Source organism: Plectropomus leopardus, chromosome 10 (genome assembly GCF_008729295.1).
Source record: "Plectropomus leopardus isolate mb chromosome 10, YSFRI_Pleo_2.0, whole genome shotgun sequence".
NCBI lineage: Eukaryota > Metazoa > Chordata > Actinopteri > Perciformes > Serranidae > Plectropomus > Plectropomus leopardus.
Window position 1 is genome coordinate 28,913,912 of NC_056472.1, and position 21,451 is coordinate 28,935,362.

At 38.4% G+C, this 21,451-nt stretch overlaps 1 protein-coding gene across 1 annotated transcript in view; it reads left to right on the top strand.

The window, feature by feature from the left end:
- man1a2 (mannosidase, alpha, class 1A, member 2) overlaps nucleotides 1-21,451 on the top strand; it is a 173,657-nt gene that overhangs the window by 136,088 nt on the left and 16,118 nt on the right. Inside the window, exons 10-12 of the mRNA XM_042494453.1 lie at nucleotides 14,487-14,602; nucleotides 16,509-16,728; nucleotides 20,314-20,486. Of these exons, the coding sequence (XP_042350387.1) occupies nucleotides 14,487-14,602; nucleotides 16,509-16,728; nucleotides 20,314-20,486 (509 nt within the window). The remainder of the gene's footprint in view (nucleotides 1-14,486; nucleotides 14,603-16,508; nucleotides 16,729-20,313; nucleotides 20,487-21,451) is intronic.

Genomic DNA, 21,451 nt, shown 5'->3' on the forward strand with positions numbered 1-21,451 from the left:
AGAAAAAATGAATATCAAGACATACTGTAAAATAGTGCAGAAGCTAAAATATAGGGTTAAAATATAACATATTTAAAATAAAGTTGTATGTGTTTGTGGAAGACAGTAATTGGAAAATACACTAGAAAGTAGAGTGCAGATCTCAGCCAGGTGACCACTTTCCAGCAGGCATCGAAACCGATGGCGGCCACTTTAGACAATTCTTGTAATTACAGCAGACATGAGGCACTTGTTTCAGAAGCCAATACAAATACATACCTCGTCCATTTCTGACAGAGCCGTGGCATGTTGTACAGCGCAGATCGTATTTTCTTCCTGACCGGAAATATAGAAAAAGTTTGTTTTTGAGGATAAATTAGACTTTTTTTGTTTAGCAACTAAAAACACCGCCACACATCCTAAATCCATGTGCTTCATAACTACATTTTTAACAATTTTAACTTTATCTGTAGGCTTTACAGCACAAAAAAGCAGGAAATAACAATAAACACAAAAAAACAAACCATTTAATACATAACCAACTTATTTACTTTGGATCGAAGTACAAATATCAACGAAAAATGACCAAATCAACAAAATCTGCCCGTCTACAAAATCAGTCAAGCAAAATGCTCTGTTTCTGAGATGCTTCTGCTGTGCTATGACGCCATGCAGGCAGAAAGAATAAAATCAGGTCACAGTAATGGCAGCTGAAAGGTGGTGCAGTAATGCCCGGTGAAATTATCCCTCCCTGCTCCCTTACAATCAAGATGGAGGCTAAGATAACAAAAATGGGTATTTATTCATCTTCTTATCCACAACATATTGGGTATGGAAATATCTGCAGATGCTCCAGTCAAAAAATGAGTCCAAACATTTCTATGGATGTCAGTTTTCAGTCACAACAAAAGCCAGAATGTGTCCTGCAGCAGATGGTAAAGGCTTGTTTTAGCCGAGTCGATTTCCAGGAAACTCGCGGACACTACCAGCCGGTTAAAACGAGTGAGAAGTCAGCAGTCAGTGATGTAATAAAACAGGTTTTTCAACAACTGTGAATCACTGCGAGAGATCCTCGAGCATGCAGTCCTAAATATGAGGCTGATTGATTGTGAGATTAGCTGCTCACATGTAGATTTATACTTTGTGAAGTGTAAACATGTCAAACATCCTTGACGTATGTACATTTTACTTCCATTTTAATGTTCTGGGATATAGCACAACTTGTCTACACACGGAACTAAAATACAACTTAGCATTTTAATACTTATATTGCCTATATTTATAATTATTCTCTTTGAATTTTTATATTGAATATGTCCTTTTCTACTCATTTTTTCACTCTTACGGTAGTTATCATAAGTTATGGCCCATCAGCCTTAAAGCACACTGTAGTATTAGAGTCTGGATTTCACGGCACATATTATTCAATACCAGTGTGACAATTAAAATCTTTAAAATCTTTACATTTTTGAGATTTTTCTCTTTTGGCTGCTGTGACTTCAGACTGCTGCTGAACTTTTAGCGTGATATCGGTCCTTTGAGTCATCCTTCAAACATTTATTCAGAATATTTTACATTTTCCCTCACACGGTGCAATCTGGATGTGTGTACGTTTCTCTCTACAGTTAGTTGGGGATATTTCAAGTTATCATCCAAACTCTCACAGGGGATTGTTAAATATTCCTTTTTGTTTACTTTGCAACATTACAGCAGGGAGAAGTTTGGACCTGAGAAAGCATTTAACAGCGACTAAGATGCTGGATGACAGATACTTTATGTAAAGATCTGTGGTTTGTTGTCTTAATATTTCAACAGAATATTATAACCTCGTGGATATTAAATTATTCCTTTTTTTGCGCACACTTGCTTTAGAATGATTTTTTTAACCGAGCGCCTGTCGAGCAGATGCGACTAGCCACTCAGGTTTGTGCTTTCATTCAGTGAAAGGAAATGAAAAGATGAAATCTGTTTAAAATTGAATATGTTTTGTTGTTTTCATTTGTCCAGATGAATGAGTCACCACATACGAGAGCGCCAAATCAGGTCTATTCAATTTCAAAACACTCTCAAGTAAATAGGGAATAGGCCATGCATTTACACAGACTGAGCACAGGGGATGGAAGATAGTACTGTTTTTTTAAAAAATACAGTTTTTTTAAACCACTACTGTGGTCCAGCAAGATGAAACTTCTTGTTTTATTTGTTTTACTTGTCGACAAAACAAATGGAGAGCCCTCATGGACGGATAGATAAATGGAGGGGCTCATTAATGGATGGGTAGGTGGCTTGGCAGGCAGACTGATGGACTTGTAAGTGCACAGACTTTGGGCCAAAAGCAGGACAAAATAAATGGACGGAAGATAGAGGGAGGGTGCACTGATTGATGGATGGATGAGTACATTAACAGATGGATAGTTAGCTGGCGAGCTGCATGACTGGGAAGGTGATGACGGATGTTTGATGTGTTTTGTGTGTGTGTGTGTGTGTGTGTGTGTGTGTGTGGGAGAGAGAATCAGAGACTGAGGCTACAGACGTTTCAAGAAAATGTGGCCAAAATCCAATTTTTGCTCTTGTGTGACATAATTCTGATTTTTGTTTTTTGTTTTTTTTTTTTTTTTTTTTAGTGTGGTCACAAAAAAATTTTTTTTTTTACAATCAGATTTGAGCCACTTTTATATGTGGTCCTAAATTCAATATAATCCAATCCTCCTCCTATATATCCATGCGGTTGCCATGAGAATGATGGTAGAGGAACTCGTATGTGTTTTTCTCACACATCCATGGTTTAAGCTTGTAGGTTTGGGCGGCCGCCTCCCATTAGAGGTGTTCCTAGGCATGTCCAACGTGTAGGAGGCCCCAGGGTAGACCCAGAACATGCTGGAGAGATTATATGCGTATCTCATCTGGCATGGCAACGCTGCAGGGTCCCCCAGGAGGATGGATGGATGGGACATTACACAGACTTTGTACTATGCGGCTGGCAGGATAAAATCAGTCAAATATCCAATTCAGAGGATTCGAGCAGGTGTGTGCTATTACTGGTTGCTTGTGAGGCATTTTAGGACAGATGTGTTAACACTGATTTCTGATATGGTACACTTCAATATGAATTTGAACAGTCTCGGCAGAAAGATCAGATCCGAGGAAATAATCGTAATTGAGCATTTAGAGCTGCGATGTGAACGTGGTCGGAGTCTTTCTTTGTGTTTATATTTGAACCATGCAGATATAGTGTTTGCACGTGTCAGTGAGTGTCTGTGAGCGCATGATCAGTGTCTCTGCACACATCACCTCACACATCTATTGATCTCCTTAAATGTTACTGTACGTGTGCTGAGGACACATTAATTGCCTTCACCAGCTCAGTTTATTACAGCAAAGCAGCACCAGTTTAATTAAAGCCTGGAGCTCCTCCAGAACCAACCTGGGCTGCTGCAGAGGCCCCTGAGCGCTGCATGAGGAGGCTGTATGAGGAGGCTGCATGGTGCTGTTAGCAGGGGGGAGGGAGTTAGGTGAGAGAGGAATGTAATTAATGTGAAACCCGAAGGGGCTCAGAGCAAAAACTGCCCTTGAATGTTGATAAATCCTCACAAAAAATAAATGATAAGGCAAAGGTGCCCCAGATGATTAGAAAACTGCTTCTGTTCTTCATTGCTTCATTTTCAGTTTATTCATTAAGATATGAAGTAATCATGACCAACCATGCGACTGCTGTACCCTTGTCCAGTGTAGATTGTTTGTGGGTGTCAGTAACTGGGGACTGTTTGCAGTGCATTCTGGGAAAGAAAAATGATCAAAAAGCAGCCTGAGGCAGTGGGTGAAATGTTGGCACTAAACCACACAAACTGAGAAACCACAACATGAACCAAAGAATAGATAAATAATCAAAAAGAAAGAAAAAAACAGAGTTGATGTGCTGTTCAATTTTTTTTAGGTGTTTGTTCGAACCGAAAACATGTCTAGACTTAACATTGTTTTTGCACAGACAAAGCATAAAACTTTTTTTCTAGCTCCAAATTTTACATATACTGAGACCAGGGTCTGAAATAAGTAGCCGCAAATATGGGAACATTGTTGGCAGTGGTTTGTAAAAGTATCAAGCCATCCACCACTCATCTTCCTCACCCAAAAGAGCCCTTAAAACGGTTTTAGATTTAGGGGGATTTAGTGGCATCTGGAGACGAGGATTGCAGATTGTAACCAGTTGAAACTTCAGTGTTCCTTCATTGTTCATTGCTCAGGTTTTTACCAGGAGCTGAATTATCCGTTAGGTCTCTTCCTCTTCAAAACAAACAGACTAGGTGATGAAAATTGGTATAAACACTGAATAAAGCAGTTTCGCGTTAAGAATCAGTGTTTCTCCAATGCTGTTTGGCTCGTCAGAGATGTTTAATTGATTGATGTATTTTTAACATGTAAAATACAGCAAAAATAGTAGGTAAAAACATATAAATAACAATAAAAGACAATAAATCCCATCCACAAACTGACATGTGCAAAAAGGAGTAGAAAGAAGTATAAACTAGCCGCTAGCCCAGCACCTGCTTATGTGTGCTCACATTTTTTTTTACTCAAATAATGTTATGTGTGCTCATCTTTTTTCTGATCCAGACATTCAGGAGGTATTTAATGGTAACTGATTGATTAACGCAAGTAAAAACACCAAATAAAGAAGTTTCACGCAAAGATCCATGCTCCTCTGACACTGTTTGGCATTTCAGAAACAGGCCGCTGTCCCAGCACGTGCTAATATGTGCTCACCTTTTTTCTCTGATAACTTAAGATCCAGACGTTTAGGAGGTTTTTACCAGGAGCCAAAATCTGCAGAGGTCTCTTTAGCTGCAAAACAAACGGATCTGGTGATTTAAACTGGTAGAAACAGTGAAGAAAGCAGTTTCATGTTAAAAAACAAAGAGAAAAACCTTAATGGCCTTCTCCTGTAGAGCCAGTGCTTGGCTTGTCTGTTCTGGGCTGCTGTAGAAACATGGAGGTGCAACACGGCTGATGCTGTAGACGAGTTATTAACGGCTCATTCTCCAGTAAAAAATATACAGAGATTTGTATTTTCAGGTGATTATACACTAAAAAAGCATGCTTACTATGGTTTATTCCATTTCTGCCAATATATCCCCCTAAATCTCACACACTGGACCTTTTAATGAATGTTGGCCTGTTTATTTGTCTTTAAATTAGTTTGTCCAGTTGGTGTCACTGTTCACAATTAGGATTGCAGATGTCAGAGAAAAGACTTCAAATGCAGAAAGACAAACCTCACTTATCTTGTTAAACGTGTTTTTAATCAACAACAGACACATCAGTAACGCAACAACAAAGATCCTCCACAGTCGCTGCTCACAGCGCCGACATGATACCGTGATTATCATTCACAGAGTCAGGAAGGCAGAAAATAACAATTCTGTTTTCAGATAATTGCGGCGTGTACAACGTGTTGTTGTGGGATTATTTGCATATTTTTGAACACCTGTAACTCCCGCAGAGTCAAACAGGGACATCTATTTAAATTCATTACAGGAACATTTAGACCGAGCTTTCAGGGCTGAATTGATGCAGCACGGCTGTCTCGCGTTAGATTTATGTGCTCTGGTATCCGGGCACAAAATTAACAAAAACAAGCAGCCAGAACCTGCCTGTGGCTCGAGTGTTTTCCTACTGTATCAGCTGCTGTGGCACGCAATCAATCAGCTGCTGGTTGGAGGATTTGTTATCTTCTTTTAACGTCCAACTTGGTTTGTAAAAGAGTAAAATTGAGAGTGGATTTCTTCAGCCAGCCTGTTGCACGCAAAAAAACTGTCTCTCACCCTGGTTATGGTGTGTGTGTGTGTGTGTGTGTGTGTGTGTGTGTGTGTGTGTGTTTGAATTATGAACATTTAAATTGTAAGTGGTTGTTAAGCGCTGGGTGAGAATAATATGTGAATGTGTGCTGGAGTTTGAGACAGCGTGTGAGGGGTAGAAGCATGTGTTGAGAGTGTGTGTGAATACATCGCTGTATGTGAAATATTGTGTGTGCGTGCCGGTGTGTGCATGCGCGCGCGTGTGTGTGTGTGTGTAGTGTAGATGTGTAGACAGTAGTTAAGCTCGACTAATGAGGAATGAGGCTGAGCTCCTCTGTCTTAATGAGATCCTGCTGTGACTGACAGCCTTATTACCACACACTCCTCTGCCCACACACACACACACACACACACCACCCCTTCTTTTTAACCTGCTCACCGACGCTCTTCTTTGTTGGCACACAAACGACACTCTGTCAAACACTCCTTTCTTCATCACTGTATTTCCATGCAGCAAAATTAATTATTTCTGAAACAGAAAGAAATCTAAATAATAAAATGATGTCTTAAATGTGTGTGAATTTGTTCATGTGCAGCCTCGTAAAGTTAAAGTTAAATTGAAATATTTGCTCCAATTGCCTATGGATGTATTTTTGTCGCCTAATAATCAGAATTATAATCATACAATCATACAGTCATCAGTTTTCTTAGTTTTGTTTCTGTGATCTAGTCAATTTCCAAGAATTAATATTTCTCCCAACTGACTTAAAACAACAGTCGTGTTGATCTCAGCCACACCTTCTGCCAGTTTTGTTATTCTGTAAGATTTTATTTAGATATCTCGTTATGTCTCGTTGCAGCTTTAACAAAATTAAGACCCACAATCCAAACACACTTACCCCTCACATCTGACAAACAGGCTCAACCTGAGTATTATCATATCTGATTAACGTAAATGGATTATGTCAAATATGAATTAACATGCATCGTGTATAACTCTTTAAACACCTTTTATCTCTTTTGAGTAGCGCCATAGATTTTTCCTTCACAGTTTTAACTTCAGCAGTACAATCTGCAAAGCTGTGATCGGCTCAGTTGTTTTTAACTAGTAAAACACCCATCAATGAGCACAATTGAGAATCTGAATCGCTAATAATTACAAAAAAAATCACAGCATTTTGGATTTTTTCTGTCTTTTTTTCTTGTGAAGTGTGCACACACTTACAGGAGCTACAGGAAAACTGCTCAACATGCTTATATCGATGGCTCCGTTGATCTAAACAGTGAGCACTCCCTCACCTCAGATACTCTTTCTCTTTGCACCGTAAGTGCCAAAATTTGTCATTTTTTTATTTTGAATGTTGGCAGACATCCTGTTGTGTTTTTATAAAGCCACTCAAGGCAAAGCAGACTTATTTATATAGCACATTTTATACCCAAAGGCAACACAAAGTGCTTTACAAATTAATCAGGTCAAAGTTCACACAATGATAAAGCATGCTCCAAAAGGCTGAATATCAATTCAATTTCAATTTCATCTTTAAAGTCCAAAGTCACAAATCATAATTAGCCTTGGAGGGCTTTACGACATACACTCAGGTCACCTCAGCAAATTATGAAGTCACGTCAGCTCGCTGTCGGCTCCATCATTAGCTGACGTGATTACCAGGGTTGGAAATTCAGTTTTTTGTCCACCGGCCACTGTGGCTGTTTTTTGGCTTGTGAGTGAAGCAAACTTGCACATTTGAACCAACCTTTTTTTTCCCCAATATTTTTTCTGACAAGCACCTTATTATATGCTGTTTAAAATGTTTAAAACATTCACCTTATTATATGCTGTTTAAGAGGCTTATCCCGCTAATGATCATATCCAGGAGCAAAGAGAAATCAAGTTATTCATATTTCTCTGTATACATCATGGTTTCCTTTAGAGTACTCCGGTTAAAATATTCAGGTTTCTCACACACAGAATATGGTGTTAATGAGCTCAAACACAAATGGGAACTTCTAAAACAGGATATTCCTGTCCGTGTAAAATGGTAAAATTCCAATTTACATGGTCACCGCCTTTCCAGGTGGTATAAACTTTGTTTGCTACTTTCCATTAAGTTTTAATAAGTCATATGAATATTTTTTTTTCTTTTTGGCCATATTGGTTGTTTTAATTTAAACTAATATTTAAATACACTAACCTGCACTTTCCCTTTTGCAAATCCATAATGATGTTGTTGTCAACATTATATAGTCGTCAGTCAAAAAGATGAGTGTGGTGTATGAGCTTGAGCTAAATCATGGCTGCCCTTTGCTGCTGTGTTCCTCTTTAGGTTCGGTGCTGCATGGAAATGAATTGTTGCACACAGAGGTTATTAGTATTACCTCCGCAGCCTGAGCCCTTGACCTGCTGTGTTTTAAACCAGAGTGTGTTTGAATCTTTGTGAAGACGTCCGCTTGTGTACAAGTGTGTGTCTGCGGTGATACTGTGCGTTTGAAGGCGCCTCCTCAGCAAGCCCTGCCTTTGATTGACAGGCGCCTCCTGCGTGACCCGGATCCTTTGATTGGCAGAAAAAAGATGGAGAGTGGAGCGGTGGAGGGCGTGTGGGTGGATGCTAACTTGAAAGAGCGTGGGAGGTGATTGTGAAACAGAGAAAGGTAGAAGGACAAGGGAAAAGTACAAAAAAAGATTAGACAGAACTTGAATGAGCATTTCCTGTTCCAGCTTGTATTTTAGTCTGTTATTTTCTTCTTTACATTTAAAACCTGTCTCATGTGAAAGGGCAGTTGGAGCTGTGGGTGGTGTATTATCTTTTTTCTGATCTGATGCTGTGATTTTCCTCTTACTTGTTCCTTGTGTTGTGCTCCCTGTGATACATCAGGGTCCATGTTGGAAACAAGAGGTTTAGCTTTCATGTGCCAACACCTCAGATGTTTTTCCACATATTTTATCGTAACAAAAATCAAACAGCAGCTCAATCAGTAACAAGAGATTTGCAAACATAAGAGAGAGTGATAGGGAGACAATGCAAGATGAGCACAGCAAGAAATTATCCAGAGCCTCCAAACTAGATGAGAGTCTGGTTTTCAGAGGACTGAATCTGGCAGAGGCTTGTGGACACCGAGGCAGTGAGCAGGACTTTTGAAGGAAGATGTCACATATATCATCTCCTCAACTTTGGAGGGTGCTATCGGGCAGCCAGTCCACATAATATAACTTGGTGAAGACAAACACACTCAGATAATGATAATGAGACCACAGAACAGATTTGGGTAAAATAAGGTTCGTGCATTTCCCTAGAGCCCATACTAAATAGACACACAAAAAACATAAAAGTTGTCATTTTTGACACACTTAAGATATGGAAACACATCAATTGTACTGAAAGTGACCTGACATCTATTTGAACAGCCAAATATATAAAAACAGGGCATTTCTCTGTGGTTTACAGGACAGGGTTAATACTCAGTGAAAATAATAATAATAATCTTTATTTTATCACCTATTATACATAAAATGCAGCTCAATGTGCTTTACATGCGAGTGCTAAAAATCAAAACCAAATAATATATAGAAATAAATCTTAGAATTATAAAAATAAATAAATACAATAATTTAACAGCAGAAGTTACAGACAGTCCAAGGTGGAAAAAAAATAGTAATAAGATAAAAAATAATTAAAATAAAGTAAACCATTTTAGAAAATAATAACTAATGTTAGATTTAGCAAAACGAGAAAAAACAGAACTTAAACAAAAGACACAAAAGCGTATAACCCTCCATAATCCTTTGTGAAATAGTGAAGACGCTGATCACAACAGCGTCCTTTTTTTTCTCGACCTGATATTTTTATGCCACCGCGCTGGCGTTCGCCGTGGCTGGAGGCATTGTGGTTTCAGGTTGTCCTTTGTCTCATTCTTATGAATGCAATATATCAAGAACTCCCTGAGTGAATTACCTCGAATTTGGCGTCCATTTGGACTCAAAGATGAACTCATTAGATATTTATATTTAAAAGTCAAGGTGACTTATCCAAACTAGAATGCAGAGGCTCACACACTCCTTCAAAAGTTGTAGACAGGTGTGTAAGTGTCCATAGGTGAAGAAAAGAGAATCCTTGCATCCTATTACGATGCTGTTCACATACTACGTCCTATTGCTTACAATTGACATTAGTAAGCACACGACATTTTCATCAGGTCACAGATGAAGGTACAGTGACCTCACCTAACGTGTGTCCTGATGCAATTATCAGGTTGAATTTAAGTTTCAAGTTTCAAGGTCTTCATGGATAAACTATCTTTAAACAGTGGCTGTGTTACAGTGAAATCATTCTTACTGTATTATAGAGGATTCACCGTCACTCTCTCTCTCTCTACTGCTAATGAATTATTCTGTGCATGAACAGAGGGGTATCGACTTCCAATCCAAATCCAAAGAGAGAGGATCTCTGTCCTCAAGTGAAGAGTTTCACCCCTGAAAAATAAGTAAACTTTTAAAACTTTTTAAAATCTATTATCGACAGCATCTTGTAATTTCCAAAGTTTGTCAAACTAAGTCCACTGTGTTATCAGCCAAATCAACATTTTGAATATAAATAAGCTTTAAAAATGTAGCTACTTGGCTCAGGGCTGCTGGTAATTCCCCTCAGCGCCAGGAATGGACATTAACTGTAGTCGAAATGATAATAATGGCGTTCAGTACTGTCTCTCCGTCCATTCATTTTCTGCTGCTTATCAGGGGTCTGTTTACAGCAGCAGCCGGCTTAATAAAGCAGCTCAGATTTCTTTCTCCCAAACCACATACTCCAGCATTATTCTGGCTTCTGTTGTGAGAATGTAATATGAAATCCATCCTGCATTTCCAGGGATTTGCCCTTCGGTCTCTCACACTCCTCTTCAACTGGACCAGAAAAACAGTAATACCCTTTAACATCTGGCTTTTGCCTCAAGTGGGAAAGGTTAAAATTGTCATCCCTCTCCAGGACGAATAAGTCTGCAGTAGTCACAAGTATTTATCGGCTCCAATTGGCAGCAACGGAAACATCAACCAAGTGGACATGCTAAGTTTAAGGTTGCCATTTTCTTCAAAAAACTTTTAAAAAGTCTTTGAATTTTGCAATCCAGGCCTGGAAAATTCATGGAATTCAATGAAAGTTTTGGAAAAAAAATCATGGAATTTTGTTGTGTGTAATGAAATGAATACAGTAATCTCCTATGGATAACCTTACACTTAATCAAACATAACAGCAAATTTATTTTCCGTAGCTGTTGACATCACATACCTCTAATATGCGTCAATATGTGACATTATTTTCTTTACTGTACGTTTCCATACGTTTTTTCATTTCCCCCTCACTAGCTGAAATTATGTGCAAAGATAGTTTGAATCTGATATGTTTGAGAAATGCTGGACAAGTGGGGCAAGAAAACAAAAAAGTACTTTAAAAGTCATGAAAAACTTATTATTATTATTATATTATTATATTAACGTTATAAATTCTGTCTGTCTCCAGCCAAGCAGCGCAAAGTAAGTAACAAGTTTTAAAGAGAGAGACTGAATAAGTAACAGATGTTTTAAAAAAGTTATCGCTGTAACATTTCCACTGGCCTCCATACTGCTTTCAACTGTTTACCAGCCCTATTTTTTGGAGAGTTTGTCACTTTAAGCACACCCAAAAAAAAAACCCAGAAAGGTACACTCATCTACTAACTGCCCTCAGTAAGAGTGCTGGGCTTTGAAGCCAGTTTTTAGTGTCCAAACGGTGGAATTACATCCATCAGCTGATGCAGTGGGCTCATATGCAGCACCCTTTCCTTGTGCAATTCCAGCAGTGATTTGTGGACTATAAACCTTCATCCGACTTTCCATCAGCATCAGAATTACTAGATAGTGATTGAATTTTCATTTTTGGGTGAACTTTCTCTTTAATCTAAAGGTGAGCCCAGAAGCTCTGTAAAGTAAAACCATTTCGGCAACTTGTGTCTGATTACAAGAGCTGCTGCTACTAGAACTGAATCCTCATTGCTTGAATTTGACGCTCAACAGTCAAATCTCTTTTCCAGCATCCTGATAGATGCTTAACTTTTTGTGTTTTCATCCTAAATTTCAACAAATGCTTTGATTTGTGACCAAAGACGTGGTAGATTTATTTCTAGGTAGACTGACTTTTCCACCAAGAAGATTTGCTACATATTCTCGACTCATTAGACACCTTTAAGAGCTCCACAAACAGCCAAGGTGCAACGCCGTTTCAACCAGGACATGAAAGTGTTTTCCTTCCAGCCAGCAGACTCACAAATACCCACATGCCACTTTCAGTACTTCACCAACCAAGTATGATAATTTGGCGTGGAACAGAGCCACCAGAAGAGGGCTGGTGACCTGCCAGATGCTGGCGGAGCAGAAATACTCAAGATGAATACAAAATATACCAGCATCCATCTAGGTCTGCTGGTTATTTTCCATCCAGGAGAGAACAGTGCAGAAGAAGAGTGCCGTATCTCTAACAAGAGACTTATTGTAATTACTTTACTTTTCTTTTTTCTTTTTTTTTTTATGCAACGTTGAAAAAGAAAACATTTCATTGCGTGCTCATGCATCGTTAACTGCCAAATAACACCCCAGAGAAAGTCTGTGTCGTTTTGAGTGCTTTAGTGCTGCTGATGCTCTGCATAAAACATGTGGGAAGTATCTATTGCAGCAAAATGCCAGTGATATGAGTCCTAAAATACTCTAAATAACAGACACACAGACTTGATATTGCCATCCTAATTGTCCTACAGTCTCTTTGATTGGCTCACCAACAATAAATACTTTTATTACATCAATTTCAGAACAGTTTCAAAAGGATTTCAGCTCATTTATTCATTTATGTTTACAAAATGTGAGTAAATCTTTACCATGTTTCAATATGCACATTTTAAAGTAGTTTTCTTGATCACTAACATGAACACTCAAACGCACACATCAGCACACTCTGCCTTTGGTGATGACTCCAAGGTTGTTTGTGCGGTTTGTGCTCTCCGTGTGACAAAAGATGAATAATTCATTGCTTCTTCATCTTTTTCTCGTCCCCATCCTTTTTTCCGATCTTCCCATTTACCTACGGGCATGTTAATCACAAACAGAAAAGAATCTCTTTAGATGAAACACAAAGAATCTGCATCAGATATCGAATATGATTACACAGAGCTGAAGAGATAGTCACACGCAGAGGATGACGGATATAACAGTTTCATCCGGTGAAGTCGAAGGTAAATTAATCCATTTTCATCCCAGATTGCTGCCTCAATAAGACTTTTGAGATAATGCAGCGAGAGGCATCGGTGGTACTTACAAAGTACATGTACTCAACTACTGTTTTTACTCGAGTAATGCCCTTTTCTTCTACATTATTCTTCTATAGCTACATTTCAGTGGGAAATAGTGTAATTTTTACTCCTCTACATTTATTTGATATCTTTAGTGACTTTGCAGATTGAGATTATTAATACAAAATATGATCAACAAAACAAACAAGATTAGCTCCACCTTTACGAGGTGCAACTTTAAAGTGATGAACACGTGAATGCATCAGTAATTATAGCACAATAATTTAGTATACATTATTCTGACATTAGCCATTTTGCATAAGGAGTTATTTACTTTTAGCACTTCAAAGGTTCATTATGCAGGATTGATAAACATCCTTAACACAAAAAAATTGAAACAATTGAAATTATAGACATATATATATATATAATAATTATGAATTAGGCTGTTAAATATGTTCTGTCTGATGCTGCCCCTCCACAGCAGTACGTTTCTTATCCTCCAGGTTGGACTCTTGTTTGCTTCTACAAACTGGGCCAGTTACCACCTACCACATGTAATACACTCAAGTACCTTAAACAACCCCACTTCAAAAAGTCTAAATTATCCCTTTCAGGAAATGATCAGAGGAGTATTGAACTTTCCCCCATAAAACTGGAGAATTTATGACCCATTTACTTAATTTGTTCAGTTTAAAGTAACTCTGAATATTGCACAGCAGTGAAAGATGTATCAGTACTTTTGCCAATGATTTAGGTGTAATTCACAAAACCAAATTAACAAAAGCAATCAAACCATATGTGCTTTTTCAGAAAAGTGAAAAATGTATCGTATCTTCTGTCATACTGGTACTCTTGGGCAAATTTTAAATGCACAAGTTATTTTCTTTGTGTGATATAGTTAGTAATTCCTCTATAGGTCAGTGAAATTGCCCCTGAAACAGACCAAAGTGTCATTATAAAAAATCAGATCAAGTGGGGCTCAAAAGTCCCTCTGGAGAAAATAAGTTATTTTCACAGTCTGGTCAGAACGAGAGCTGGCTGCGTCCCATCTTCTCTATGTGGTGTCCTGCAAATTAGGACAGCCATGAAAGCTGTGTAAACTTTCAAGGGGACAATTGGGGACAGTGAAATGTGAGCCCATCAGGGAAACGGTAAACAAAAAAACGGGAAGTGAGTGGGGGAAAAAATGCTGCCAATATATTGTGGGTGTGGAAGAAGAAAACCAGCCTGGGTTTTCGATGGATGCTTTTGATGCCATATGTTTCTCTGCCAGTGACTTTCAGGCAAAGTCGAAGAATGAATAATTCACTTTGGCTTTCTTATTTGTCTGTTTCTCGCTGCTTTTCCTTTTTCCTCTGCCGTGTTTCGCACTTTTTAACCCTTTTTATTTCTCCTCCCTCTCTGCAGATCACACCTCAGTTGGAGGACTTGGCGACAGTTTTTACGAGTACCTGCTGAAGGCGTGGCTCATGTCAGACAAGACCGACACAGAGGCCCGCAAGACCTATGATGACGCCATCGAGGTACAATGTTATCAGATGTTTTCTGCATGAGTTTTAAACAAAGACATTCCCTTTTAACCCTTTAAATCCTGGATGGACGTCACTTTACTTGTGTTCCATTCAGATGTCTTTTACAGGTATTTAAACCTCTGAATCTGGAGAAAATTAGTTTGATTTCTTTCAAAAACATGGGATAAAAGACAACGAGCAACTTGGCTAGAAATGCCTCCACTAATTGCAAGAACTTAGTATTTTTTTTTTTCTTTTTTTTGGTTTGTTTTATATTTATAGTATGTTAATTAGGTTCATAGTAGGTATGGGCAGTATTGAATTTTTCTCATACCTTCATACCCTCCTGAAATTTCACCGGGGTGAACTGTGTATGACAGTGTAAGTGTGCGGCGCCGACACCCCCACCCCACCTCCTAGGTGGCAAGTGTGATACTTACTTTCAGCTTTTTAGACTAATAAACAAACACTAGAGACACAGGAAATGTTAAGAATATTGATATTCTTAGGGGCATCTGTGCCTCAGTGGATAGAGCGGGACCATGTGCAGAGGCTGAGTCCTCGCCGCAGCCGTCGTGGGTTTGACTCTGGCCTCGGCCCTTTGCTTCATGCCGTCCCCTGTCTCTCCCCCTTTCATAAATACTCTATGTCCTATCAAATAAAGGCCAAAAAAGCCCCAAAAATATCTTTGAAAAATAAAAAAAAAGAATATTGATATTCTTACTCCTAATTTTATTATTTCCTCAAATGCAACTGTTCACCTTATAAACTTTCACTTGGTCACAGAAGACTGCTGAAGCTTAAATGCCTTCTAACTCATCATAAAACACACTTCATTCAAACTTGACAGAAACAAAAAACTCACCCAAACCATCTTGGTAACTAGTAATGTAGTCATTATGTTACAATAATCACCAGCTCTGGTTTGTTCAAAATAAATCCTTAATTCTCCAAGTTACATATAAAAAATAAACATGTTGTTATTCCCGCGGTCTCGCTCTGCTGGTCGCTGGCCGTTTATAGTCCTGTAATTTATTCCTCCACCACTAGGTGTCGCTGAGTCTTTCAGCTCAGCTGCCTGTTTCATCAGTAGAGACTGAAGACTGAGCTCTGGTGGTGCGTGCTGTGCACTACATACATAGAAAGAGGACTGCCTATATATATGACGGTATTAATAAAAACATGCCTTTGGGTTTTTTAAATACCCTATAATACCGTGATACCGCACAAGCCTAGTTTGTAGGTTACAAAATAGAGGTTGTTTTTGCTAATAAAGGAAGGTGGATTCAGCGGGGAGCCGATGTTAGTGGTCTGTGGCTGATGCAGATGTTAGTGGTCTGTGGCTGATGCAGATGTTAGTGGTCTGTGGCTGATGCAGATGTTAGTGGTCTGTGGCTGATGCAGATGTCTGTCAGTCATCGAGAGTGTCACAGAGTGAGCAGAACAGACGCTGCAGAGCGGAGGTTGAGGGATGTGGCTGGATTTTTAATTCTACGCTCTCCTTGTCCTGTTTTCTTCTTCTTCCCTGCCCTCTTACACATGCACTAAATGTCAATGCCCCCTTCACACACCTTAACCCCATTAATACATTTACACGCACGTATACACTTAAAATTCCATTCATAACCTCCATTCACATTCTCTCTATAATAAACACTGTCATTCCACATTTCTGACCTTATCTCTTCCAAAATCCATATTCTCACGCAAACACACACATTTCACACAACTTGATGTGCTGTTTTAATCTCTACCTGCATACAAATACACACACACATACACCTAATATTTTATGTGTAACCTCTGTCCACATTCTCACTGAAAACATACTGCTTCATTCCAACTTATTTTCCAACAAACGTTCACACTTTTACCTAAATACATTCTCATTTAACCAACACACACTTTCTCCCTCAAGGCTATCGAGCGCCACCTGATTCGCAAATCTAATGGCGGTCTGACGTTCATTGGTGAGTGGAAGAACGGCCACCTGGAGAGGAAGATGGGCCACCTGGCCTGCTTCGCCGGCGGCATGTTTGCATTGGGCGCTGACGGCTCGCCCGACGACAAGGCCGGACACTACCTGCAGCTGGGAGCCGAGATCGCACACACCTGCCACGAGTCTTACGACAGGACGGGTGAGGAGGGAGACACACACACACACACACACACACACACACACACACACACACACACACACACACACACACACACACTTTGATTCTGAATTAAACTGGCATGATTGAACAGTACAGATCGTCTGTAAAGCTAAATATTTGGGAAAAAAAATACTAAACTTAAGATATTAGAAGGAAAAAATCGATCTTGAGGCACTCGTGTGGAGCAGCAACAAATGTACTTCTATTCAGTTTAAAAGCCTTTATTTAAAACATTGCTACTTGCATGAAAACACCGACCAGTTTCAACCCTAAGGTCTTCATCAGGGTGCAAAAAGGGGGACAAGAATAAAGCAAATGATTTCTAAACCTGGCAGGTCTCACCCAATCCTGACTGAAGTGAATGCAGGAGGTATGAGAGCAATGAATCACAATGAGGAGCCTATTTGAAGAAAACAAAGCTCCACAAGTGTTCAGAAAAACATCCTGTACAAAATGGGAAATAAATATCAAAATAACATCTATCACATTTATAAAAAATAAAAATAAAAATTTAAATAAATAAATAAATTAAAATTGCTTCTATACTAAAACATATCATAGATAAATCAAGGCCTATGTGTTTGACCATCTCTGTTCTATGGTGTTCAAAAATTGCTAATCTTTTAGGTTCTAAAATTAAAAATATATATTTATATAATAATAATAAGAATAATTTTTAAGGTGATAACAAGATGATATTATTTTACCTTTTATAACAGTGGTGATTCTTACATTTAAGCCGATATTGTTACTGCTATAATGCGCTGTAATTGCATGCCTGTGACCTCAAAACCTAATCCTCAGCCAAGCAGTGTGGTTTATATCAGTTCGTTACACTTTAGATCATCTATTTTTTTGCATTTCACAGTGTTTTCATTGTCAAAAGATGTGGATGTTATCAACAGAAACACTCTTTTTTGTCAGTCCTTGGTTTAAGTACCTAATACACTGATCTGCTGATTGCAGTTTAATGACAGAAGAAAATTCTGAAATTTGTCCTGGGATGTTTAAGATATTTAAGTTTCACATAAATACTAAAAATACAAACAAGAATCAACAAAAGTAATACAACAAATGCTGCAAATCACAATAAACATCACAAAAAGTGGGTCCAGTGCAGCATATCACTCACTGCCTTTTACATTCAGTGTCGACCAAAGCGATTTAGAAGCCACACTCTGATTTAAAAGGTTGACAGACTGAGGAACAAATTAATTTCTCAACCTGTTCAGCTGAGCCTGTGGGACTCTAAATCTTCTGTGTGATGGCAAAAGCTGATATTTTTCAAATAACGTGTGAGAAGGGCCAGAGGTAACGTTATCAGCCAGAAACAATTTTTGATGAAAACGCTGCATCAAATTAACTAGTGCTTCAAACCAGACTTTAGTTTTATTTGATTTATTTGAATCATACAGTCTTACAATTAAAACTATTTTTCCTTCCACTCTTCTTTTCTTTAACAACCCATCCCCTCCCACCCTACCTTGAAAGTCCATAAAAGCACAGTTCAACACTCAATAACATTGATTTGATATTAAAAAAGAGTTGAAAAAAGAGAATAAATAAACAAAAGAAAAGAAGGTTAAAAGGAGAGAAGGTCTTGTAGGTAAAACTTTTGAGAGTAAATAGTAATATTGAGTAATTACATAATATTTTCTCTGCCATTCAAGAGGGAGTGTGTAAAAGCTGTTGAAATAATTGTTAATTATTAAGCATTGACTTTTTTTTTTTTTTTTTTTTTTTTTTTTTTAAAATCTTTAGAGTCCCTGAGAGTGAATTTTAATTTCTCAAGTTTAGGAACTGATTTATTTTGTTTGATCCCCCAAAGTGATTTGTTGTGCAGCTGGAGTGATATTTAGAAAAAGCAATAAAACTACCTAAGGACAATAAATTCACTGCATCTGTCTCAGGAATACTATTTTTTCGAGAGCCTGGTAGGTCGATTGGTTATGTTTCTTTTCTCGTAGGTATTACATTTTCAGCTGCTGGAAGCGTAAATATCTCATCCATTTCAAAGGAGACCTTTAAAAAATACCTGCTCGGGATGTTTTCCCCGGCGAGGATCAATAAGTTGTCAGCAAAGAAACACCAGCGTGTGATCTTGCATCATGATTGTAAGTGCGTTAGACAGAAATCGTGAGGTTGCTGAGAGAAAGAGGAGGGGTTGCCATGGCAACAAATGAAGATGGAGAGGGGGGGGGGGGGAGGGAGAACTTTCTGGTTTGGTGGCGGGGAGTTTGATAGCAGCGGTCAGGCTGTCCAAAGTTGAGTTTGTTAGTTTTTAATGAGCAGTCATGGCAACCAGTGTGTGTGTGCGTGCATGCGTGCGTGTGTGTCAGTGTATTTTAGTCCTTTCAGTGACAGTGCTGTCTGTCACCACCTCCTTCATTTTCTCAGTAATTTTCCACAGTATTTTTTTTTTTTTGTAAGTCTCTTTTTATTGGTTTATGTGAACATGCAAAACAAAATACACAACCAAATGAACATGAAGACCTTTCAATCATGTAAAAAGGGAAAATAAGTAAATAAATAAGTTGATAAATAAAGAAAGAAATGAAATTTAGAAAATAAATAAATAGAAAATAAAATGAACGAAACAAATTAATAGATAGAGAAAAGAAAAAAAGGGTAGGGTAATTAAATAATAATAATAATAAAACATTAAAATAGAAAAGGGGTAGAAAATAAGTCAAGCAAAATTTATTAAAAAAAAAGTTCTGTAGACAAGGGTTATGAATCAAAACCTTCACAAGCAGACATGGGTGGCTATGAGTTACATCACAGTGTGCTCCTGATACTCACACACAGTCAGGTCTGACGCATGAAACATGCACTATCCATTCATTTTCCACAGTCTTAATGTCCATCGCACAATGGATACTTGGCCGATTTTCGACAGGCTTTGTACCAAAACTACGTGGGTAGTATGTGGTGATGTAACGTCATTTTATTTAGACAGGGACAATAAAACAATAACTCTATATAAAGCAAGGAGAGATGCAGTGTACCAGGTTTAAGCAATGTTGCTGTTGTCCACCCATAGTCCCTGGGCAGGTAGGTGGAATAAATAAATTAACGACACAATTTGATTAAATAAAGTACAAAACATCACTTCATAAAACTTTACAAACATTATTCTCCTGTATCCCACTTTACCTAAAAAATCTCAAATTTGTGCAAAATTGCTGCTATAAAATGATCAGGGCACAGTCATTCTTACATCCTAAAACCATTTTGCCCCCCTCCCACCCCCCAACATTCACAAATATGTGCACAATAAAAATTAAATATGTTACAATGCTGTACAATCCCAAGTCCTGAGCCCCATCTCCACTTAACTGGCAAATGTGTGCAGGTTTGCTGTGACAGTATCCGTAATCTGAAAGTTGGTACACGTTATTAGCTCTGTTGGAAGAGTAGATGAACTGTGGTAAACTTTCCTCCATCTAACCAGTGTCTTGTTGCCTCCGTTCCTTTCTTTTCCCTCCTCTGTGTCCCCTCTTGTCCCCTCCCCTCTTTCCTCTACTCTTTTGCACCTCCATCTTCCTCTTCTCCCCCCCAAAGTATTGAAGCTCGGCCCGGAGGCCTTTAAGTTCGACAGCGGCCTGGAGGCGGTGGCCGTACGGCAGAACGAAAAGTACTACATCCTGCGGCCGGAGGTCATCGAGACCTACTGGTACATGTGGAGGTTCACCCACGATCCCAAATATCGGCAGTGGGGCTGGGAGGCGGCTCAGGTAAATAACAGACATTTTATCATTTCAACTGCTGTAAAAAAATCCCATCTTCATTTTGTGTTGCTGAAGAATCTGGTGAGACATCTGTCGGATTTGCTCTGCGGCTCAAAACAAGTAGAGGTGAACAAGAAAAACGAAAAAAACAAAAAGGGCTTTTCAGAGTTGTGAACTAAATGAAAAACCAAAAGTCTAATGGAAAAGTTCACTCCATCGATCATCAGCTGTTGCTCGCATGTCACACTCTTGAAAACAAAGCACACAGAGCATCACAGGGGAGAGAGGGAGCAGGATTCAGTGAAGTTTATGGGAAACGTGGTCTAATAATAGTCAGAAATCCATCTACAATTAATTACACGGGGGTAAATGATGCATAACGGTTTAAATAAAGATCTTTAGGTACGGTAATGAGTGCTTTTTTAAAGTAGTATTTTATTTGCATCTCTAACTGAAATTTGAAGATCACTGACTTTATATTTTTCATTTCTTTTTATTCTTTAATTAATTATGTGTTTATTAATGTATTTTTTTATTTTATTTCTTAATTTATTATATACGCATGTTTGTAATGATCCAAAGGAAGCCTCCAGGATGGATCTAGTTTGTACATTTGATTTGTTGTTGTTTTTTGTTCTTTTTTTGTTAGTTTGTTTTTGAAAATTATATTTATTTGGTTTTCCAGAAATAAGAAAAACAGAAACATATACAAAGCTCTTACAAATAAACTGAAAAAAAGCTATTCTTGCATAGCTATTATGCTGAATAAATCATAGACTATATAAAATAATGGGCCGAGCCACTGTGACGTCCCCTGTTGGTTTGTGAACTTTTGTTTAAAGCCTTGATGCGACATTGTAGCTGTCGCCATCTTTGATTTTTTGAGCCAAAAGAGATAATATTTTAAACCAGTGTCCAGCTGTAGTTTTCTCTGTGCTGTTTCAGGCTGTTGCAGCACAGTGTGTAGCCTG